Consider the following 25,244-nt stretch of genomic DNA (forward strand, 5'->3'; position numbering starts at 1 on the left):
ACATAGTAGTTACATTACTCTGATGAAACTACACTGTAATGATTATTTATTAGTCTCATCACATACTTGCTGAATGTAATTTCTCACATCTTAATTAGACTCATTGCTATTATTGTTCATCCTGTTATAACAGAAAGGGTAGAAATTGTGATGTTATCACACCGAAACGTGCATAGCGAATGTTCCTTTATTCTCTAACCACTTCCTGTTGTGCATACATTATCTGTGTTTTGCAACCTCAAATAACATGCATGTTATTTCTAATAGTTGCAATTTGCTTGGTCCCAGATGTTTGTAAATTTTTCACTCCCCATTGCTGCAGGTGTCACACCAAACTTGACAATGGCAACAAAAAGTTGGCAAAATGCTCCCAGAAGGCCGGGCTGCTTTCAGAGTGTATCATTAATACACAAGCAGCCAGTCTACACCACCCTGATCATGAAAGTGCATTAATCCCTGAAACAGTGGATCACATGGCTGTGCTTAGCTATATATAACAGACAGGAAAGCATTGAGGCATACAGGCACCTTTCAATTGATCTTCAAAATGGACCCAACTACACATTTCGAGTGTGGTACGGTTGTCTAGGGCCGTGGTTTTCCTCTCTAACCCTACAAGGTCTGGAACCTGCTGCTTTTCTGTTCTACATTATTAATTGCCAGAGGTGGGGGACTCAAGTCACAATTTTCAGTACTTGTGACTTGCTTGATTAAAGTATGAAAATGACTTGACTTGAGAACAAGTTACTTGAGACTTCACTTGACTGGAAGTGGAAGACTCGACAATGACTTGAACTTATAATAAACAAACAGCAATACAATTATTTTATGTTGTGACATCAGCACCACTAATCAGCGTATGTGCCTTTAATGCTGCACAATTCAAACCGCGCCAAACATGGCAGACAGAAACGTTAGTCGAGCTCCACATATAGTATCGTTTGGATACAAGGAATTTGAACTTGGACCGTGTGAATAAAATAAAAAATTGCCAGATGCAAAATATGCAACAACGTCAAATTTCATTCGTTATTTTAAGAACCACAAGGAAAGGTAAGAAAGTAATCTGTTTATATTCAGTTTCACTAAGATCTATATCGATTAAGTTACTAATGTAATGAATTCATCTTTTGTTTGTCATAATTTGGCCTTGGTTGCATATTATGTTTTTTTTTTTTTCTTGTTAGAAATGTGACCATTATCATTACTGAAAACGTCTGGTGAATAGATGTAAGGGAATTTGACTATAACAGTGGCATAGCCTGAATTTTAATGTTGATGGGCATCTTAAAATGAGCGGGCATGTATATTATTACACGTAGGCTATAATGTCTGTATTAAATGTGGGCATTTTCAAGTGTCTGTGGACTGCGTGTGGAAACTAAAAAGCATTGTGCTTACACCATAACAGTTAACTTTACTGCATGAAAGGCTAACATGGAGGCGCCGATGTGATTACTAGCACCTAAACATTTCGAAGAGGTTTTTTTTTTTACTCATACAGACAAGATTAATTACAGCGTAATTACATATTAGGCAGTTTTTCAGTCACAATAATTAGTTTATAAGGTTGTTATTATTAGACCTTATTACATGGATTGGCTGAATTCCAGTGCAGAATGCGTGTTATTTCTTGATAACGGACCGTTGCCATGAAAAACAACGCGTTGCTATGGACGCAGCAGGATTCTAACCAGAGACGGAACGGACTATTTTCTTTAGAGGAAGCAATACAATCGTTTTTAAATCAATAAATTCCTTTTGAAATCAATATGTTGTGTCAAATTATTGATTTATTTGGTAGGTAGCCATGTAATAAGCGGGATAAGGTATAGCGAGGCGGTTGTTATAGCGAATACAACCCCTTCAGTCTGATTCAAGATCCCTCCGCTTCGTCCCCCCAAAAAATTGTACCATGGAGGAGAAAAATACTTGATTTTGAAATCGAGCTTCGCACCGAGCGCACGTCAGAAACAGAGGACAGTGTGTGTGTGTGTGTGTTCATCTCTTTAGTACTGTGACTTGACTTGACTTGAAACTTATAAGGACTCGACTTGACTTGCTTAGGGTGAACCCTTGACTTGACTTGCTTGATTTATCTGAACTGTGACTTGAGACTTGACTCGAAACTTGATGGTTAAGACTTGAGACTTGCTTGGACATGTGTGACTTGTCCCCATCTCTGTTAATTTCTCTAACTGATCTCTGATTTTAAAAAAAAGTCCCTGATTAGAGGCTTGCGCTGGAACCAAACGGCCATGAGGTCTAGTTAAGTTAAAGAAATCTAGGGCTTCTGAGGTTTACTGGGAATGGGACAACATACTGAACAATGCCAATCAGCAGTACCACTTTGGCCAACAGCTTGAGAGGTCAAATGACAAGAAATATGTAAGCTAATAGGCGGGACACACTCAAAGTGAAAAAATAAAGCAACTGCAGTACCGTAATGGTTTGCTGAACGCCATATCGGCCTGAGTCGTATTGTTCCGATACCCAAATCGTATTGAACTGAAGACAATCTGTGTGGGCTATGGAACGTCCAGCCTGAGGAGAGTTTAAATGGTAACTGTTCTATGGTAAGTTGCACTTCCAAGCAAGTATAATGAGATAATGATATGTGAATGGATTATTGTTTTCATGGTCGATTATGCTGGGCCAACCAAACTAACCATGCAAATAGAACTAGGTTGTGTAAAAGGAGTACTTGGGTGTGTTTGGATGTTGTTTTCTCTCTTGATTCACCACCACCACCTGCAAACACAGATAAAATCTGAGTATTTCTGTGGTCTTTGGTAATCTCTTCCTCACTGAGAAATAAAAGCCTGTGTGCGCGTGTGTATGACTGTTTTTGGCAGGAAAATGAGTCTGTAGACTCAGTAGAGCTGAGCATATCGAAACTGCATGCTTGCATTGGGGAATGAGGAAATTAACATTTCTGACCAGGTCTTACAGTACAATTTTTAGAAAAGGTATCTTACATTCCACTTAAACATCTTCTAAGACTTTATCATATGTCACCAGTCATTTGCAGTTATTGTTTTTTTTCAATATGTGAAATGCTTTTCAATCCATTTAAGTGGACGTGATTACAGGTGTGTCAACCCATCATATCTTGCCTGAACATCACCAGTACTACAAATCTCCCAACGCGGACAAGGAACTCTGTTGCTTCTAACGGACATTTCTCAGGTGACATACATTTTTATATTTATCCTTTCTCAAATATTGCTCCATGTAGAGAGACTTTAGAATAGAGGAATTCCAAAATGACTTTGGGGATCTGTATCTTGATAGAAAGTAGTTTATAGAAAGTAGTTTGTCACAGAAGCTGTTATTTTATTATTAGATTGTACAATGATTTTTATTGCCTTTAGGTCTTCTACAACTCTTATCAATACAGCCACTTAAAGGAGCACACAAAGCCAGTGTATTTGTGTGTAATGGATTTCACATGTACATACAAAACACAGAGAATGTGAAAGGATGTCAAACCGAGATATCAATTAGAGATTGTCAGTATCTGCGAAACGTCTGGAGCAAACTTTACATTTGTGTCACATTGCACAGAAATGACATTGATCAGTTATCAAAAATGGGTGACCAGCTAGGAAATGTTGATTTCTGATTTGGTGATGAGGCTGGCAAGGGAGGCCAAAAAGCAACAGCATTTATCATACTCTGCTGCCCCCTTGTGCACAGCAGCTCCACAATATTACTCCCCTGTAAAGTACCCTGAAAACCATGACTACTGACAACATTATAATGTTTAAAGCCTCTCTGCCTTGTTTCTTCAATTTACAAGAATTTGGAGCCAACGGACAATATTTCGGAACCGGAATCTCAAGTGCTCAGGATGAACACCACATCCAATTCCAGCAGAAGCCAAGACTACTGCCCTGTGATACAGGACATGGTGAATCACACAGACACAGGCCTGAGTTGGGCCACGGTGGTTCTCCACGGCCTGGTCTCCTCCTTCAGCATTGTGGAGAACCTGCTCATCCTGTTGGTGGTGGGCTTTCGTGTCCACCGCTCGGTCATCAGCGTGTGGATCCTCAACCTGGCTGCTTCAGACCTCCTGGCCTCGGCCTCACTGCCCTTCTTCACCCACTTCCTGGCCAGTGGAAAGTCCTGGACCATGGGCAAAACCTTCTGCAGGGTCCACTCCTCCATCTTCTTCCTCAACATGTTCGTCAGTGGCTTCCTGGTGGCGGCTGTTTCGTTGGACCGCTGCCTGGTGGTGCTCAAGCCCGTCTGGGCCCAGAACAAGAGGGACGTTGGGCTGGTTATGAGAGTATGTGGGATCATCTGGGCCCTGGGTGTACTCTGCACCGTACCGTATTATATTTTTCGGGATACCATAACCCGGGTTGACGGGGGGATCATGTGTTACTATAATTTTGTCCAGTATCGCCCCGCTGGGGATTTTGACCTCTTAAAACTGTGTGGTGCTCGCCAAGACACCCTGGCCTACACTAAACTCGTCCTGGCCTTCATAATCCCTCTGGTGGTCATCGTGGTGAGCTACGTTTTTGTGACCGTGGAAATAGCGCGACGTGGCCGCAACTGGCACTCTTTCCGATTTGTGCGGCTGGTGGTTGCAGTGGTGGTGAGCTTCGTGGTCTGCTGGGCCCCGTACCACATCTTCAGCGTCCTCGAGGCCATAGCCCATTATCGCCCCTCCCTCCGGGAAGTCGTCGCCCGCACCCTGCCACACACCGCCAGCCTAGCCTTCCTGAACAGTGTGCTAAACCCCATTCTCTATGTATTCAGCTGCCCGGATCTGTGCGCTAAGATTAGACAGTCCCTGGGAGCGGTGCTGGAGAGTGTGCTGGTGGAAGACCTTGGAGAGCTTGCCCGACGACGCAGCACCCAACACTCCATCAGCACCTCCGAGGTGCTGCTGAAAGAAAGATCTGTCAAAAACAGCCACAGCCTGGCAGGTGGGGACTAGTGTGCAGGAAAGAGGAGGCGATACTGCACACCCCCTCTGACTGATGTGTTCTTAGGGGAGCTGTGTTCCTGTAAACTACAAAACGCTCAGTGATGTATTGGTGTTATTGGACTTTTGTGTCAGTATTATATATAGCATATATCTGCTTACATGTCATAGTGGTCAAATTTGAGATATGGGAGGGGGGCAGGGCCCTACATTAATGCGCATTTGTCATTGCATAATGTTAATGCATAATGGGGTAGAACATACGTTTATCTGCTCAATTCAACATACAAACACACATGTTTTCTAAATTATAGGTTATTCTGGCTGTGTTCACAACTCACTTGGATCTATAAAAAGGACTGTTTTTGAGTGCATCCAATAGTCTTGGCCCTAGACCAACAAGGAAATAGTTCCCGTGGAATTTAATTGCAATGATGAAGATCCTGAATAGTGGTTATTTTTAGATCATGAGATGGTGCCAAAGGTTTCTCTCCTTAGAAACATTTAAAACTGTGTTGCCCAGTATGGTTAAGGTATGTGGGGAGCCATACTGAATCTATGATCATATTATAATGCAACCTGGTCTCAGGGGTCTCTGTGATACCTAACCCAAACCAAACCTTAACCTAACTTTTTTAGTTTTCTTACCTTAACCTTAACCTTAACCCCTGTGCTGTGACCTAACATTAACCCTAACCTTAACCCCTGTGCTGTTACCTAACATTAACCCTAACCTTAACCCCAGTGCTGTTACCTAACCTTAACCCCAGTGCTGTGACCTAACATTAACCCTAACCTTAACCCCTGTGCTGTTACCTAACATTAACCCTAACCTTAACCCCAGTGCTGTTACCTAACCTTAACCCCTGTGCTGTTACCTAACCTTAACCCCTGTGCTGTTACCTTACATTAACCCTAACCTTAACCCCAGTGCTGTTACCTAACATTAACCCTAACCTTAACCCCAGTGCTGTTACCTAACATTAACCCTAACCTTAACCCCAGTGCTGTTACCTAACATTAACCCTAACCTTAACCTCCGCCCACAAATGGAATGTCTCAAATTTGGTAGTTAGGCTCTTATTAGCCCAATGATACATGAAGCATTATTGCGTAAGCGCTGGCAACATTAGCCTAATGTTTTGGTTGCGCCAAAATGCAATTTGGAGGTTACTTCGCTTTTTAGCGAAATTCTCAAATATTATTTTTAACCTTACACACTGGTTTAATTACCTATAGTTTTCTCTTAGCTTTTCGTTTTCATCATGCGGCTGTATTTGTAATGCAACCGTCTTGCTGCTCCCAGTTCAACAACCATTTGGACTAGGTTTTGAATGGTTTGAGGAATCCGCTATTATGACAAGTGTCGTCTGTTTTGTAGGACAAGTTAAAAGGGACTTGCAAAATTGAAAGCAAAGCAATGCATGTTTTCCTCTCTACACTCACTGATTTCAGTAACTAAAAGGCGTAGACCGAAGTCATTCCGACATGTTTTACCTACCTTTAAAAAGGTGTGTTTTTTTTTTTTTAGATATGTTTATTATAAATCCTAGATTCTGACCCTACCAGAGTTTTTTCTTACGACTGTGCATCAATATATTGTTGCTTGCTGACAACTGCTGATGTGAAAATGATTGAATAAAATATATTTGATTTAATGAATAATTGTGGGTGTAATGTAAAGCATCTGACCTGGTTAAATTCATAAACTGAATTTAACCAGGGAGACGCATTGACCTAGGTCTCATTTAAGTGTGCCCAGGGAATATTAATCCAAGAATAAAACAATTAAATACAAAATACATACAGTGAACATACGGACTGACATTAGCCATCTCAATGAACTGAAAGAAACGCATTTCTCACTATAAAAATCAAATACTTTTTTTTGCTGGACCATAAGTGGAGCCTGCCAGGAATAGCTATTGTCTGTTAGTGGGATAGTGAGTGACTGACTGACTACCCCTTGTTAAATTGCGTAGTGGTTAGAGACGCTGACTACAATGCAGTGGCATGGGTGTTTGAGCCTTGCCACAGTCAAAACAAATGATGCATTAGGATTTGTTGAGAAAAAAAATAATCGCTGGCTATAATCTCAAATAACGTAGCACTTATGATGGTTTAAGGACACGTAGCCTTAAGATGGACTTTATGACGGACCTACGCCGGTTTCCCAAACCGCCATGCAGTGGCGGCCTGGACATTGCAGAGGTCTCACCCGCGAGGTCGGACCTTGAGGCCCCCCCCCCCCCCCAAACCCCTCAAAATGTATCTTCTTCGGTTAGCTAGCTTATACCACTGCCTCTTACGTCCATAGACTGATGCCTGTTTACCTTTAACAATACATATTCAATCTTGTTCAACACCAAGGACAGCTTGTTCCCAGGCAGTGATGTCGCACACTTTATTTTGGAACCCGTGTTTTAATTTTGTCTCGTTTTAGTCATTTTGACTAAAATATCTTTCAGTTTTAGACATTTATATAATGTGAAAATGCCCTTATGTTTTAGTCACATTTTAGTCCAATCACAGTTATTGCTTCATTACCTATAGTAGCCAAAACACTATATCAAATAAGGCCAATGGAACATATAATGATGTTTCACATACAATGTTGATATTGCCTAGAAGTAGGCCTATTAATTACAATTGTAGACGCAGCATTGTTCACATTATGGAAGCGTGGAAAATGTATATTGCTGCACACCCGTTATTGTTCGAGCAGTTTAACTGACATGGATGGAAATATCAGTTTGAAATGTAAGAACGAGGGGAGAACCGAATATTCCAAAACGTTTGATGGTTAACAAATTAGGGTATAGGATACCGACGTCTGAGAATATATTTTGTGATGATGCGCTTTCAGTCTTTTGATGACATTTGAAAGCGCATCATGGAAAACAAACACTGAGAACCTCTCTTTCCAAAATCCTCCTATCCAAGTTACATCGATCTGACTATAGTCACAGAGAAATGTTTGTTTAGTCTCGTTTTTGTCGACCAAAATGAAAAGTATTTTTCATTTCGTTTTCTCTCTGTTTCTATTTAGTCACTTTTCCTCTCGTCAACTGCCACTGAAAAATAAGTATTTAAAGAATATTTTCGTCACTATCTTTATTGACTAAAATTACACTGATGGTCGGGTTGGGGAGGCTGCTGCTGAAGACGTGGTGCTGCTAGCAACCGCCGGCAGCAGTGTTTCGTCTGTAGAGGTGCTGATGATAGCTTTTTCTTTGGCTTGTCTAAATAACGGCGTAATATTTGTGTTTTATGTGAGCTTGTTAAGACTACACTATGGCTGCGCTTTTGAGACCTGCTTTGCATTTTTTCCCCTAACGTCTACCGGCATCTATCAAAATGCCAAGAATTTGGCTGTGGCGTGTAACGCAGTCATAGTGCGTTACATAGTGACTCTTACCCAGATAAGAGCTCTTTTACTAGCCCCTTTGGCGGGTGGCATTCTATATATCTATACACGGGTTTTCCTGCATTCAAAGCTCATAAAGCAACAGCCTTCCCAAAATCTCGCACCGCCTCTGTGTTGGCATGGTGAAACATGATTTTGCGCTCATATAGAAAACGAAACACTGCACCTAAAAAGACGGTAGGAGGAAACCTTTTCCATATTGAGTATTGCCAGGCGGGATGTGTTTCCAACCAAATTGGGCTATTTTTTATGGGCTTGGGCGGGTGGATTTTTTTCTGGAGTCGATTTTTTTCTGGAGTCTATGCAACCTTGCATACAGGACCACACGGGTCCAGACATCGAGGAGATAAGTAACTGGGAAAACAAGTGGATCCAAGTTTTCTTTTACATCCAAGCATGTCAAAATATTCCATTAAAACTTAATAACCTCAAACTAAATGTAATCCGCATAACATGTTTTAAAAACTTTTCACGTGACATCTAGGTAACCTAAAATTACAGATTTGTTTTTAAAGAGAGATTGCGAGACAAACGAAGATGACTGGTAAAAAGACCATCAGAATAGGGTACTAATCACCAAAAACATTAGATTATATATGCAATATATAGAGTAAAAAAATATATAGTTAACATATTTAAGTTACTAACAATATAAACATATGAACGTGAAGACTGGAAAAGCGACAGCAGCAGGGCCTAGTACAGCTGATGGAAGTCAAGGAAGATAAATGACGTGACGTCAAGGCAAGGATGGGGGGAAAACTTGACAAGGCTGTAATAAATACAGCTCTGCTTCGTTTTTTATGCAAGTTTATATTAACAAGAACATAGCATAACAAAAATAGACAATAATATTGACTTATATTCATTATAAAGCTGATGGGTGATTTCATATTTCTTTTTAAATAATACGTTAATAGTTCTTGGTTATGTTAAGAATAAATATATGGTTTGAATGTTTTGGTTGAAATTAGGGAGGACATAATTAGCTGCTCAAGTGGACATGAACAACAGGGTGGATTTAACACTATAATAGTTTTCAAGTGTGTAGCCACGTTATATAAAGTCTATTTCACAGAGAGGTGTCTGGTAGAGTGGGGTAGAGTTTTATCAAATAAAAAAAAGTCATTCCCCAACAACAAAATGGTGGCTAGTGAAAATGCTGAGTGGCTAGTAACCACTAACCACAGTGGCTGGTGAGCAAAAAAGTTAATGTCAAGCGCTGCCACATAGATCGCTCTTCATAAAGTGCACGTAAGTACCACGTTACGGCCGTTTGGAATGGGATTATGCCATGAATAGTATTGAAATACAGCCTCCCAGTGAGCAATCGCTGGCAGGCCGCCGGCGGCTATAATGTCGTACAGCCAGCGGGCCACCAGCTTTTGCCGCTTTTTTCCTGATCTCAAATAGCATAAGCTAAATTGCATCTCAGGCCGCTTTCCACCAGCGGCCCGACTGCGTTACGCTGGCGGCTTGCCGCCGAAAAGAGGGCATGCGCTTTAGTCTGCTGTATCTGCTTGTGTTGCCATTTTTTCCAGCAGAGATGCTATTGTACCCCTTTTATTCTTGTACTGATTATATGATTTATTTTAATATTGTAAAATCTTAGTGTACAGAATTTTGGTCAACATTGGTATTTTATAAATAATAGACTTTGACTATTGCACTATTGCTTGTGTAAAGGACCCTTGTGTAGACATGTACAGTAAACACATTAACTATTAAGCTATTGACATTTCATTGTGCTTTTTAGCTTCTGATAAACGTCTGACTGAAAAGAATGTCAAGCCGAGGGCATAGCTGCATGTTGTCTTCATGAAACATTTCATTTGTCTTGAATGTCATGCAATTCTCAAAATCATGTCAGACCATTTAAGTACAATATCTGATCACTGTATTACAGGAGCCATAAGGAAGAATCTTTCCAACCCGGGATGCAACTGATGAGGCTGTCCAGAACCAGGTCCCCAGGTCCCCAGGTACCAGAAAGGGGCAGCTGACCGTGCAGGTGGGAGATGTCGCGGCGGTACAAGGGACCTGCCGTGAATATGAATGACATCTCCAGCACAACCAATATTGCTGCTAAGCTGCAGTACTGTAGCCCACAGGTGTCAAACCGGTTCCACAAAGGGCCGAGTGTCTGCAGGTCTTTGGTTTTTCCTATAAATTGGTTCCTAGTTCATACCTACACAACCAGGTGAGGGTAGAAACTAACCAATCAGTGACCTAATTAACCAATCAAGTACAAGGAGAGAGCAAAAACCTGCAGACACTCGGCCCTCCGTGGAACCGGTTTGACACCTCTGCTGTAGCCTATTTCTTATTTCATTTTTACTGCTGCTATGTACACTGTTATATATGATTGCATTATCCTCAATATATTTATAGCTCTGTGTGAATGTTCTTAATTCTGACTGTAGTTGTAGTGTTATGCCACCATTCATAAGCTTATTGAACTGATGTATCTGATATTCAATAACTATTGATTGCTGCTAGGTCATATGTATATTACTGCCATTCTAGCCCTTGTTTATTTTGTATTGTATTATGTTTATTTTGTACTTTCACATGCAAATACTGTAATTTTACTATCTGTTACCGGACACTTTTCTAGCACTATTTGATTTTGTAAAATGTTTATTTCAATTAATTTGCACATGTTTATTTTGTATGCTTGCTGTATAATGCATGTTTTTTTTGTATGCATCTTGCACTATTTGAAATAAATTGTTTACATTTTATTCAGTTCATTGTCATTTGTGATATGACCAAAATTATTATAAAGGATTATTATAAATAAAACCTAATATTGGGGCGTGAGCCACTGGCGTGTTGCTTGCTGGGTTTACTTAAATCACATAGCAAAAAACAGATGATTGGTTAACTGGGAATATAAAGCATTGTTGGAATCTATTCTAATTGTTTGGAATTTAAATGGAACGCAAGAGAAAACATGCATTCTGAGCTTGAAATAAATCAACGTTCTTTTTGATTAGGTAGAGGCACTAGCACCTATCCATCAAATATAGTACCATTACCATGCAGGGTTTCAGACTCGTGATTGGTTAATTTTGAACACTTTTTCTTAATACATTTCTTAATTTCTTCTTTTACCTATGTTTTTCTTTATCCTCAGTTGACCAGTTGCATTCAGTTATATTTACATTCAGTCATGCACTTATTATTTTTTCTAAATTTGTCCAAATAAATTTGTCTAAATCAACAATGTTTTCATAAGTTTTACTCGTTCTATTGCCAAGATATTAACTGTTTACTATCACTCCTCGAATTTTGAAGGGGGGTTTCACAAAACCAGTAAAATGCCTGTTAAGATTGATTAAGACTAGTGCTTGTTAATTAACGAGCGACGTTACGTGCTGCTTAAGTAACGACGCTTTCGGGAAATGCACTGGTAAAACAACGAGGCACTCATCTTACGATCATCTTTTAGTGCTTTGGGAAACCGGTCCCAGATCACAACCCCTTGGGCATTAAAGGAGGAGGGGTTTCCACGATTATTTCGTATTTTCACTTGACGAAATACTCTGTTATAGTCACCTATTTTGATAGTTATTGTATCAATGGCATTCACGAATGAAAGTAAAACGTACTGTGGGGCAAGTGCTAATTATTAATTGTTTCAAAGGATTATCGGACAAACAGAAATCTGCTCTAAAGCAGTATTGTGGTTTGTTCATGCTTAGTTATTCTTGTTAATATATGTGGTTATTGAAGTAATGGATTGTTTGTGTTCAGGGTATTGGGACAGTGTGAGAATCAAAACTGTGGTTACCTTGACCGAGCATTACATGGCAGGGGTTCATGTTCTTTGTTGAATTTTGTATTGAAGTGTCACTTTTCTTGGGTTTGTGCAGTGTAAGGAACCCAGGATTTGTATAAAATACCAGTCTCTGTCTAATGCTTTATTCTTTCATGCTAGCTCGCCACAGTGAAATGAAATAGCTTTGGCAGCGTAAAGATCATCTTCATTCTCGCTGGCAATTGTTCAATTCTTATGACTATTTCAATTAGTAAGTTAGTAGATACAAGTAAGCCTATTACTGGCTAATAAACTGTTTAAACAGCCAGTGGCAAAAGCCATACAGTTCATGCTATTTGTGGTTGAAGTACATTTAATAAGAAACGCTAGTAGTTTAACACAATGTTTAATGCAGTCTAGCGAAATATTTAAACTTGGCATGATGTTAATGCGACATAATTATCAAATGTCGAGACGCTATATTGATACTCGGCACACGTATACCTTAGTGGCGTAGACACAGGTTCTTTCACGGGAGACCCAGTTTCGAATCCAGTGAGGAAAACATTATCTAACTTGATTTTGAGGATAAAATAAATGTCAATAAATCATATTTTTAGTTTTAAGTGTAACGGCAGCCAAAGTTGATGTGAGAAATGGGAGGGGGCATCTTACCCCTGTTAATCTAAATATGGAGAGTTGCTGAGCAACTATCTGATGTTCTGCAGTAATGCAAGCAATGTAGTGGCAGACAGCTAGTGGTTAAATAACGTATCTTGACATTGTAACGTTGGCAAATCTAACCAATAAACATTGTAAAGGAATGTAATGACAGTGATGCCATCTTCCTTTCGGGTTTGCTTGGTCGAACAATGCACTATTTTGCTTTTACATTTGTAGATTTTGACACAACCGTTCTAAGAAGGCTAAATTTGTCTACTCCATTTTCAGATGTTCTTTTAGAATAATCACTAGAGACAATGATAGTGTTTCCTAATTGTATATAGTACTTTTTTTTCAATCAACAAATAAAGCCCTATCTACCATTTAACAAAACGTCCCGACTTTCTTAGTTTTGTATAAAGAAATAATAAAGGGGTCTTTCCATACGAATGGAATTGATCAATTTATTGTTTTTCGACAGAACATCAGTGGTATAATAGGTTGCAGATGTGTTAGATGTTAACTGCAATCAGTAACTAATATTGCTCAATATTGTGGAGTTTTATCAACAGTCGCTCATCTACAAAATAGGTTAAGATGTTAGCATCTGGATGTGTGAATTTCCAAATATATATATTGTCTTCTATATTTAAGTATCATTGAATTACTCTTGTGTTATCCTCTACAACATTGTGGCCTTCCATTGCAGAGCTTTGCTTGTGTTGGTTGAGGCTTATACATTCGTATTTATTGTGCTACTCCATTGTATAAACTTTTCCTTATTTCTAATGGTGATTTTCTTTCTGCTTGGCAGTGGAAAGGCTAGGGACCTACACACATAGCAACCTTTGTAAATTAAACCCCTGAACATCAGAAAACTGTGCGGTGAGCTCACAAGTGAGGACCAAGAACTCTGAAGGAGCCGATGAGATTCTGGATGGATAAATTGTGTTCTCCAACTTCATCAAACATTATTGCAGAAGGCTGTTATCTTGGTAAGGGGAAAAGAGTACACAAAGCACAAAATTCAGCAGTGCCCATCATGATGCATGTTTTTGAGAAATATCTGTTTCTTAATTACTTAAAATAGGCTTTTCATTTCAATTTGTTTATTAAATGTTCATTTGTCTTATATTTCCTGTAAGATCAAGCACATTGACAACACTTTACATTTATTTACCTCATTCTGAGACAAATGTATGTTTTTGTCAATGTCTCATTCCTGTTTCTTTGACACGTGTATTTGTGTTTTATGGGGGTTGTCAGTTTTGCTGAATGTAGTATTTTTGAAAAGACAGCTGCATTTTGAAACCAAACTGAGATTAGCAAAATGCCTCGTTGGTCTGTATTGCACTGTAACATCAATGCACGTGACTGACACAATGGTAATACAAACCACAACACACAAAACGGCACAACAATCTCTTGAAATCTGCTCTACCAGTAAACTGAAACTGTAAAGGCATCCCGTTATTTAAACCACTACTCTGAAACTTGACATTTGCTAAATGTTCTCTACTGAAGAAGAAAGAACATCTGCAAAAGTATTCACCTCAAGGGACCTTTCCTCAGGAGTTTTTGATGGTGATCAACGCAAAGTCTATAATGCCAACATGAAAAAGAAAATCCATGCGTTTTCCTAAATAATTACAAATATAAACCAAAATGTATTTAATATGTATTCACCCTTTTTTTTATGAGAGCCCTGAATGAGATGTTGTGCAATCAATTGTCTTTAGTCAAGAAGTTATTTAAATGAAGTCCACCTGTGTGCAATTAAAATGTTTCACATGATCATAGGTTAAACACACCTGTCTCTGGGAGGTCCCAAAGATGGTTAGTACCACTCCTAACAAAAACGTCATTATGGAAAAAATCAGGAATAAGATTTTAAATTGAGTGCCAATCAGGGTAGGATATAAGAAAAAGGCTTGGAATTTGGTACTAACAGGGACGTTACCAGGGGGCTTATGGCAACAATGAAGGGAAAACCGCATGTCACGGCTGAGCTGGGGAACACTGTGTGTACTGCGATAGCCTGGATGGTTCACCAAAAGCAGAGTTCATGGGAGCGTGGCAAAAAGAGCCATTGTTGATTCTTTGAAGCTTTAACCTTCCAACCCAACACACAAAGCGCCATTGTTTTGCAATAGGCCTAAAAACCACATTGTCCTGTGAATCGAAATACAGCTAAAACCACACAGAAGTTGCATAATACACTGCTCAAGAAAATTAAGTGAACATTTAATCATCACAGTATTACACCAAGTCAAATAAACAGGGATATCAATGTGTCCAGTTAGGAAGCCTAAGAGATTGTGAATCAATGTCACCTGCTTTGGTGCGAATGAAAGTGACAACAGGCACACTGGAGAGGCAACAGCAAGACAACCCACAAAAAGGGAATGGTTTTGCAGGTAGTGGCCACAGACAATGTCTCTCTCCTTATCCTTCCTGACTGATTCTTCACCAGTATTGCATTTTGCTAGTGTCTGTGTCACTACTGGTAGCATGGGGCAGTACCTGCAGCCCATTCAGGTTGCACAGGTAGTCCAGCTCCTCCAGGATGGCACATCCATACGTGCCATCGCAGGAAGGTTTGCTGTGTCTCCCAGTACAGTCTCAAGAGCTTGGAGGAGATACCAGGAGACGGGCCATTACATTAGGAGAGCTGGACAGGGCCGTAGAAGGGCATCAACCCAGCATCAGAACCAATATCTGCTCCTTTGTGAGAAGAGGAACAGGAGGAGTACCACCAGAGCCCTACAAAATGACCTCCAGCGGGCTACTGGTGTGCATGTTTCTGACCATACTGTCCTTGAGGGTGGCATGAGGGCCCAACGTCCTCTAATGAGACCTGTGCTCACAGCCCAGCACCGTGCTGCTTGACTGGCTTTCCCCAGTGAACCCCAGACTTGACAGTCTGCCATTGGTGCCCCGTTTTCTTCACAGATGAGGGCAGGTTCACACTGAGCACACGTGACAGACGTGAAAGAGATTGAGACGCCGTGGTGAATGTTATGCCGCCTGCAAATATTCCTGAATTGCACAAATTCCTGAATCCAGATGTGCAAAGCCGGTAGAGATGAATCCAATCGACTCATGGCTCTCCTTGTAGTCAAAGGTGCCTCTAACAAATATTGACTAAATGGGTGAATACTAATGCAATCCATTATGTTCTGTTTTTTTATTTGTAAGAATTGTAGAACAATTTTTTGATTTTATTCATTTGCACTGTTTTTGTGTTCATTGGCTAAAACAATTAAATCCATTTTGCTTTCATGTTGTAAGTCAATAAAATGTGAAAGGGTTTAATTCTTCGGAGAGCCCCTGCATGGTTTTATTCTGAATGTGTGCTAGGCAATTAGAGTGGCTGTGGATAATATACATAAGAACATGACTTTACATCTGCTGCAAATTAAAGCATTAGAGATCTTAACAAGAAAACACTATCACGTAATGATAATAGTGATGAACATCCCATGACGTGCCTTCACATGGCTGTAGTAAACAGAAGCAGCTGTGGCAATACCAGGTAGAGAGGACGGCAACTCATCCTCTATCCACTGGGTGACGCAACAGCTGCTTTCTCCCGTCACCAGTGCATGCAAACCAGTGAGGGAAGTTAGTTCCTGGAGCCAGTCCAGGAAAACCCTGTCATTTACCGTCCGTCCGGTTTCACTATTTCCCATACTGCTGAAGTCCAACTCATCAAAGAACAAGAAGCCGGAAACCGTAATACTGTCCATTCGGCCTTTCTTTGTTTAGCATGAAGTCATGTGAACCCATGTGACCTGGGGTGATCCAGCTGATCGAAGCTTCGGACTCCATTGCACATATACCCCTGGTTCATACCTGTGTATGTTTGTGTAAAATAAAGTTTTGTCATTCCCCGTTGTCTCTATCCAATAACATTAGCACGCCTAAAGTTAAACAACGTAAAACGCTGCAACACGTCCGACCCAGTCGCTACACACCCTGGCTCTGGCGAGGATGCCCTCTGAAGGTGAGTGTGAACTGCTTCGGGGTTGCTTGCCCTTGTCCCAGACAGGGCGTTAGGGAGCGGCGGAGCTCCAGGCGTGCGTCTTGACACAGGAAGATGTAGAAAAGAGGGTCCAGCAGGGTGTTGAGGCTGGTCAGGCCGTAGCACAGGCGATAGCACAGGAAGATGGACCGTTCCAACTCGCAGGGGTCCTCTATGAGGAGAAGGGAGACAAAACGGTAGCCCCCGACCAGGTGGTAGGGCCCAAAGACGACTATGAAGATGACGGTGATGACAGCGAGGATGCCGGTTATTTTGTGGCGGTCCTGGTCGGAGACAGAGGGCGAACGCTGGAGGGTCACACCGATACGGGCGGAGGTGTAGCTGTGGGGAGGTAAAGAAGTCAAAGGTCTGTGTGAAATAAAAATGTTATAGGGCATTTTACAGGACCCCCTCCATCTAAGAACATGTTATTACCATGTGTAATTACACGGGTACTATGCATGAATGCAGATTGTTATAGGGCATTTCACAGGACCCCCTCCATCTAAGAACATGTTATTACAATGTGTAATTACAGGGGTACTATGTTATAGGGCATTTCACAGGACCCCCTCCATCTAAGAACATGTTATTACCATGTGTAATTACAGGGGTACTATGTATGAAAGCAGATTTCCACGGACACCTACAGACGAACGTGCCCTTAAATAACATCAAAAAGAAAACAAACCCCAAAACGACTTTATCTCCCAGTGACGTGAGCCCAGCGAACAGTTACGCTCTTTCTCCCACTCACCCCAGTATGCCACAAGGCAGCAGGAACCCCAATACGACGGTGGCGATTTTGAAATGGGCGTATCGGGGGCTGACGGGGTACTGCTCCAGACAGAGGAGCCTCTCCCCGTCGAACACGGACGGGAGGAGCCCTCCCAGGCAGAACAGGAAGGTCAGCGTCCAGACGGCCGCCCCGGACACGGCCGCCACCCGCACCGTCCGTATGCCGCGGCAGCTCAGCGGGTGCACGATGGCCAGGCAGCGGTCCAGCGCTATCAGGCAGAGGAACACCACGCTGGCGTAGACGTTGACGTAGAAAACGTAGCCCACGAACTCGCAGGCCGGGCGCCCGTAGGGCCAGCGGTGGGCCGCCTGCAGGTAGAGGATCCAGAGGGGGAGGGTGAGCAGCTGGAGGAGATCGGAGAGCAGTAGGTTGAGGATGTAGACCAGCTGGCAGCCTCCCCCGCCGGAGCGGCCCAGTTGGTACAGTCCCCAGAGGGACAGGAGATTGCAAGGGAGGCCCAGTGAGAAGGCCAGGCTGTAGATGTAGGTGAGTCCGAGCGTGTCCGTGTTTAGGGGGAGATGGCAGCTGTTATTGCCGGACATGGTGGGTCTCTGAGAGTCCTGTAAGGTCCTCTAAGGAGAGACACGGTGCTGATGTCCCTTCCTGATCCAGGGATGTACCTCAAAAGAGAGCTGGTGGTATGAGAGCCTTTGGATTTATATTCATTAAATGTGTTCAGAAATGGTTCACCTCCTGTAGAAAAGGTAAAAATAGATGTGATCGACAGAGGGGGTGGTCTCTAATCAAAATCATCCATAAAATCCATATTTGCGTGTGATCTGTCTGGGTTTTTCTAATGGCAACCTGTCAGGTGTCCTTCAGCTGTATCTGCTGCTTAGGATCTGGTGTTTCGGCGTCTCTTGTCCTGGTTGAAAACCTACAAGAGACGATGATGATGCTAGGAGCGTTATATTACAACATGTTGACAGCATTCAATCCGTGTGACCATTCTAAGCATATCAGCAGGTGCGTGAGATTCAAATTTGCTCAGCTGAGTCTTGCTAAAAGTCGGGAAAACACAAGAAAATAGCTTTCTTGAGTCGTTTCACTCACCTCTCCCATGTAGCGCAACAATCCATACAGAAATGATTATTCCACCAGTCATTCACTCCCTCTGTGCTTGGTGACCTGTGTGCTTGTGACTGCTGCAGGAACATAGCGTCTTAACCCCAAGGCCTTGTCTATTCTCTGATCGTTTCCCTAGACAGGAAGCCCACTTATCCAGGCTTTAAGGGCAACATCCTGAGAACGCAAGAGGAACGCCTTTCTCCTTCTGAACAAAAACACTCAATCCTCTCCTCCCTTTTCCTCCCTCTTCCCTCCATTTGCACCCCGTTCAAGGAGCAAATCGGTGAGAAAGGTGTTGTAGGAGTGCAGGGTTGGGAGAAGGAGGTGAATGGTGGCACTGGGGGTCATATGGGTCATGTACCAGAGTTCTCAGGCCACCTTTGTCCTCACATGAAATAAATCTGAATTCAATCAGTATCGCATGCACCTCGATAAAAAGTTGGATGGATTACTTTATGAACCGTTCTCTAATAATCCCTTCGTTTGGAGAAGCGACTCATTTAAATATGAAATGTCTTTAACAAGACATATTTCCATTTTATATGTATGTACAACCCACATGTTGTGAGCATGTGAGATCAAGGGATAAGAGCGGTAGGAATATATCCGATTCATTCACTTTTTATGTAGGAACAGAGGGGTTCAGCGATGATCCTGCCTGTGCATTTGTGAAAGTGTGGGTACGTCGGTGTCTGTCTGTGTATGAGTGTCTGTCTGTGTGTGTGTGTGTGTGTGTGTGTACGTGTGTTTTCATTTAGGAAAGCAGGTGAGAGATAACAGGAAACACTGTCTCTGCGATGAGAGAATCAACCTCTGCAGAGGAGGAGAAGGATATGATTGATAGACAGAGATTAGGACCCAACAAAGAGGCTGTGTAAAATCAACATTCAACAATTTCAACAAGTCTAATCAAGTCCATTCAGGTGAACAACTTTATCCAAACACTGTCTTTGGGTGGAAAGTTTGAGGAGTAAATTTGATTGGCCTTTTGAATAAACAGACATTTGGGGCTGGGTGATCATCAATGATCAAGAGCTGGTTGTTCATTTTTGAACATTTTCAAAGTACCGTTGAGTAAACTTTGCAGCTCTACAGGAAAAAAGTCTCCAACTGCACAATTCAAATTGTTTGAGTTGAATGGCAGCGTGAGACAATGGTGGCTAGGCTGTGTTTTTAAAACATGACATCATGGAGTGGAACTTCTCACATATTTTCCTTTGAATATGTTACCAGACAGAAACCGAATAGGTAGGCTATCAGATCTCAGGTATTATTTTCCATAAGGGCTGTTTGAATAGGGTTCACATGCCCTATGGTTCAGGAATTCAAATAGCCATTCTGTCTCCCCTTACACATTCTGACAACATTGCTGGTAACGTGCTTCCAGGTGTTAAAAATGTACAAAAAAAGCACTGTTGTGAACAGTTAATTAAAATTATTCTAATAATTAAATATGTACATAGAGAACAAGTTAAGGGTGACAATCAATCATTAAACCTTTCTCAGTGAAGCGTGTACAAAATTCAAACATTGGTTATTAATAAACATTTTCAAATGCACAGGAATGTTTTCTGGATGCCAGCCAATATACTCATGTACGTCACCGTGTGTACTGAAGGCCAAACGAGGCTTGAAGAATAAATGTGGTGATGTTTTGTTTCATTTCCCCAAGCTTCCATGTCATACCGATCACGCCACAATTTGTTATGTGCGTGGAGGTGGTTGTCCTTGAACATGTCTTTCACTGATGTTCATATTGGCAGATATATTGATAAATGTACAAGGTGTCAAAAGAAAATTCCATGATCTAAAAGATCACATCCGTGGAAGTTCGGAAACTTCCTGCTCTGGCTCAGTCCAACCCCTACCCAACAGGACAAAACCTATTTTGGTTGTTTCATCTTTGGCAAATATGTCGTTAAAGGGAGGAGTGCTGTATGAAGTACACTCCCTTTGATGTGTGCTGGCCAGTAGCTCATCAAAGGTTACTATAAAAGCAGGTGGCATTACGGCAATGTGGGGTTGGGGTATTGATTAAATATGCTGCCTGGCACATATTGATGTCATCAGCACACAGGGGCTTTACAATGTTCTCTGAAAACTTGGCTTTGCAACTTCTCAACAGCAGAGTGCTCACAGGTACACATTAGGAAAAATAAATAACAGAGTTTGTATATTACTGGGAAACTGAGTGCTTGGGTGTCTGATAACAGCTCGCAAATTGAAAGCATGAGTGACATGTGGCCTAAGTACAGTACCAATAGTCCACATCTCCCATCCACCTTACTCCATTGCATCGGCTCCAGTCTGAGCTCCAATATATTTAGTTCTATTCTATGTAGTATTTCAATAGTATTTTATTTCTATTTAATGTACTAAAGTGCAGCATATATGGATTTGAAATAATAAACCTTTTATCCCTCTAGCATCTTGCCCCCAACATACTTTAATTTTGATTTATCACTACTTTAATCTACATTTTTCTCAATTTCAACATCTGTATGTGGACATTTTTTTTTATTTAAACATAATTTTGATTATATCTAGAACTTTTTCAAAATGACAAAAAATGAGACCAATTTACCTTAAAATTAATTTGATAGAATCACTTGTTGAAGAAAAAGCAAAGGGTATTTTACTCTCAACTCTACAGGCTGCCAAAAAAAAAAAGTTTATCAGAACTTTTAGTCATGCTTGGTCTTCTTCCTGGATCTCCTACAGCACAGCCTGCTACAGACAAAGATGAAGGCCCAGAGCGAAGCCACGCAGGGGACCAGCAGCACCATCACCACATCCAGGCTGTAGTAAGAGTACCAGGGCAGGCTGTAGGCATCCGTGCGCAGGTGGGACGCTCCGCCATTTCTGATCACATACTCAATCCAGAAGGTGGCCCTGGCGAGCGGTGCCAGTGGCGTGTCACGGTGCAGACGGGAGAGCTTCTGCATGCTGCCGCGATAGGAGGGATTGTCCAGGACGTCCTCTAGAGCCTCCAGGAAGTCCTCTGTGGTAAGGGTGGCGGCCTCCAGCACCCTTGTCGCTCCACGCGCCTGCAACCGCAGGACATTGTCGAACTGGTCGAAGAGGAGTGGCAGGCCGAGCACAGGGACCCCGTGGTAGATGGCTTCGTAGATGCCGTTGGTGCCTCCATGAGCCACGAAGGCACGAGTCTTGGGGTGACCCAGCAGATCGTTCTGGGGGAGCCAATCCATCAGCAGGGTGTTGTTCCCCAAGGAAGCGGGTCTTTCTCCCAGGAACCTCCATACCACCTTGTGGGGCAGTTGGGCGAATGCTAGGGCCACCACCTCGGACACCTCCTTGGGGAGGGCAGACACTAGCGTCCCCAGAGACATGACCACCACCCCGTGCTCCCCAGAGCTTTGCATGAAGGCCTCGAGGTCAGCAGGGAGCGGCCTGGCCGGACGGCACTGGAAGCCCCCCACGTACACCACGTTGGGCATGGTGGGCCGCGGGAACTCGAACACAAAGTCCACCCTCATCAGCCACAGGTCCGCGGAGCGCTGCATGGAGAACAGGTCAGCCCCGGGGGGGAAGTGACGCCGCAGGAGATCGGCGTAGATCGGTACGATGACCAGGCGCTCCTGAGCGACGATGGCCAGATAGCGCAGGAAGTTCTCCGTCCTCTGCAGGATGTCCATCCGGTCGCTTAACAGCGAGTTGTACATGGGGACGTAGGACGGCGGTGTCGGGGCGATGATGGTGTGGGCCTCGCCTGCGTTGAGCCAGCGGATGTTGTAAACCGCGGGAAGGCTCAGGTATTGGGCCAGGAGCACCCCGGTGGGAAACGTCGGATCGGTGAACATCAGATCAAATCTCGACTCTCTCAGTTTGGCCACGAGGATCGAGTCGTCTAAGATGGCAGAGATCAAACGGAGCGCCCTGCCGTGAAACATAGTTAACATGGCCGTCGTGTCCTTTTGCTGCTCTAAGAAGCGACGGACGGGTAACATCTTGCGTAGAGCCAGCGAGCGTTGCATCAGGACGGTGTAGAAGTCTGGACCGATGTCCTCCTCTGCCGGGGGAGGAGCGGGGTGCACAGTGACCGAGGTGTAGAGGGGCGAGTTCTGGGGGATGTACCAACTTTCGGCGGAGCGCAGCACAGTGATGTGGTGACCTCTGGAGTGGAGCTCTAGGAGGATGACCTCCATGTTGATCCAGTGGCTGCCATCCTCGGGGAAGACAAGAATCCTACCCCCTCCATCGCTGTTACCATAGCAACCCCAAACCAAGACAAGCAGGTAGAGGATTGGTCGAAGGACTGTTGCTTTTCCATTACATGACATCATCGAAGCTGGAGATGAAAGAACGAAGATAACAATCTACAGTATTTGTTTTCGAGGTCTCAGGGACATGTTCTCTCTCCTCTGAGATACACTATTATTTTAGAAAATGTTACATTTTCACATGATGTTTTAGCATGCAGAATGGAAGGACAGAGACCATAAAGTTGCGTTGTTCGTGCAGTTGAATTGCCAACCTATGCAACTGGCACCTATGCAACTTTCTCTTTAGAAAGAAAATTGACTGAACCCTTACAAAACCATCAATTATAAAGCACAAGTCGGTCTAATTTAACTGTTGTCCTTACATTTAATTTCTCTCACATTGAGATGCACCCCACAGGTAATGCTTCCTTGTTTCAGGCTGTTTATTTTTTTGCATCTGGTGCCCAACGAATAGGAATGAAGAGGTGGGATTACATCAGGCTGAGCCAGGCCACATGAACATGACTGCACATGCTGTCATCAGGACCAGAGGAACTTTTCTAGTCTGGTCTTGCTCAGATTGGTGCAATACGTGACAGAATACGCCATGTACTGGAACCTCACACAGCTTCTGTTTCCACTGATTGCATCAATCCACAATGGCTCCTGTTAATTCTGCAATCAGCCTGGTTGATTGCCATGACTAAGGGCGCACGTCACCCATCGAAGTCACATTTTACACACCGAGACAAAAAGTGATCCGTTTGAAAACGGACACAAGGTGTTGGTAGTTTTGCTGAACTCCAGATGAACAGTCTCAGTCCACATGTCGGTGGGCCCACCCAGGTGTGCTGTTAGTGAAAGCCATGCAAAACTCACCGTGACCCGTTACATGTAGACTGTCTCCGTCCCTTATCCTCTTCCCTGTGGCCCCTCTGAAACTTTGGATCCAAAGCCCTGGTTTATGTAAGGAGTTATCACATCAACCCACAACTGTCTAACTGTCTAACTCCTCCTCCGAGAAGGATGACAAGGGAGGAATTTGGTGTTAGGACATGCTGGATAATCCATTGAACGTGTTTGCTTTTGTTTTTCGTTTTCTTAAATGTACTTCACATAAATTTCACATAAGGCACGCAACAGACAGAATGTGAAGAAGGGCTGGTGTATATTAACCTTAATAATTTAGTCTGAGATTTATGGGAGCAACAAATGTATATGTATTTAACCTCAGATTTCTAAGTTGTGTAATATGTTGTTTATACAGTATGTAAATTCCAAGTTTGAAAATGAGTGGTTTTGAGGAATTGCATGGCAATCGCAAAACATTGACATTGTGGTCAGTGAGGAATTCATGTGTGGATTTGAAGGAATGCGTCCTGATGTACAATCATACGTTGAGCCCGTTTCTGCCTCCTACCAGGGGTAGACACCTCTTGGAGGTCTTCAATGGAGGCCATCGTTCCAAACAAACAAAACAAAACCGGTATTTTGGGAGTGGAGCAGTTCCAATGTTAATGCTTGGCTAGTGCGTTTGAGATGGCTGCTTTAAGGTCGCACAGAAACCGAGCTGCCTCAATTCTGCATGATTTAGGTTTTGTTAAGACTTTTCTCCAACTATATAAGAAGGTGCAGTCTAGTTCAGATTATTTCTCAGGGATTTGGATTTGTCAGTTTTTTTTACAGTGTGATGGTTGACAACCATTCAAATGTGTATTTATTTATGACACCAGCAACTTAAAATTGTAGATCCTTTTTACTCAGCTTCACCAAGCGGTCCTTCACCAAGCGGCAGATGGCCTAGAAGTACCATCTGACCAGGAACCCAAAAGAAATGCTTAAATAAATATCCCCTTTCCCTTTAATTTCAACAATGATTAACATGTCTAAGAAACAGTATCAAATTCAGGTTAAAAGTCATTTTTTATACAGAATATTTTGCCTGAATAAACAACCTTTTTTCTCACTGCTGAGCCAAGCGTAGCCAAGCAGAGCACCACTGTAATTCCACTGCAATGCGCTACAACAACCATAGCTACTGAATGACAATATTAAAAGATAATGCTGAAACCAGCACAGTCTGGGTCAACTTGACATGATGAACTGAAAGTAAACACAGGGCAAAGAACAACATGAGTTAAATGTGACCCCGCGTGTTGCGGACATTAACACTTCAGTGTCAGATGAGTAATACGATATGGACCCAAACTATCTAGTCTATGCTAAACTTCATTCTGTTTTGTTGGGTCCAACGTGACTTAAGTGACTTTTTCAGTTCATTTTCCTGTTTAGTGGAAAGTCTGACACCATTTCTATGTATCAAAACCAAAAATCT

At 42.4% G+C, this 25,244-nt stretch overlaps 3 protein-coding genes across 5 annotated transcripts; 1 reads left to right on the top strand and 2 right to left on the bottom strand.

Annotated features, from left to right (window-relative positions):
- Positions 1-1,013: 1,013 nt before the first annotated feature.
- On the top strand, positions 1,014-5,581 carry LOC105020606 (prostaglandin D2 receptor 2). Of its 3 annotated transcripts, none has more exons than XM_020043300.3 (3): positions 1,014-1,053; positions 3,093-3,189; positions 3,803-5,581. In XM_020043300.3, the coding sequence occupies exon 3, from the start codon at positions 3,854-3,856 to the stop codon at positions 4,952-4,954; it is 1,101 nt and encodes a 366-aa protein (XP_019898859.1). In that variant the 5' UTR covers positions 1,014-1,053; positions 3,093-3,189; positions 3,803-3,853; the 3' UTR covers positions 4,955-5,581. The 3 variants fall into 3 exon arrangements, with proteins under 3 accessions (XP_019898859.1, XP_019898857.1, XP_019898858.1); XM_020043298.3 differs by lacking the exon at positions 1,014-1,053 and adding an exon at positions 2,187-2,969 and having other exon boundaries at positions 3,078-3,189; XM_020043299.3 differs by lacking the exon at positions 1,014-1,053 and adding an exon at positions 2,187-2,969.
- Positions 5,582-15,601: 10,020 nt separating this feature from the next.
- On the bottom strand, positions 15,602-21,018 carry si:dkey-165a24.9 (G-protein coupled receptor 4). The gene is made up of 2 exons (XM_020043309.3): positions 17,577-21,018; positions 15,602-17,161 (listed from the first exon to the last, which is right to left on the bottom strand). Exons 1-2 carry the CDS (start codon positions 18,158-18,160, stop codon positions 16,765-16,767), a joined length of 981 nt encoding a protein of 326 aa, XP_019898868.2. The 5' UTR covers positions 18,161-21,018; the 3' UTR covers positions 15,602-16,764.
- A 96-nt stretch (positions 21,019-21,114) lies between these two features.
- Positions 21,115-23,866, bottom strand: ugt5g1 (UDP glucuronosyltransferase 5 family, polypeptide G1). The gene is made up of 2 exons (XM_034290561.1): positions 23,789-23,866; positions 21,115-22,995 (listed from the first exon to the last, which is right to left on the bottom strand). Exon 2 carries the CDS (start codon positions 22,988-22,990, stop codon positions 21,371-21,373), a length of 1,620 nt encoding a protein of 539 aa, XP_034146452.1. The 5' UTR covers positions 22,991-22,995; positions 23,789-23,866; the 3' UTR covers positions 21,115-21,370.
- Positions 23,867-25,244: the final 1,378 nt, after the last annotated feature.

The sequence above is a fragment of the Esox lucius genome, chromosome 24 (assembly GCF_011004845.1).
Source record: "Esox lucius isolate fEsoLuc1 chromosome 24, fEsoLuc1.pri, whole genome shotgun sequence".
In the NCBI taxonomy this organism is placed as follows: Eukaryota; Metazoa; Chordata; class Actinopteri; order Esociformes; family Esocidae; genus Esox; species Esox lucius.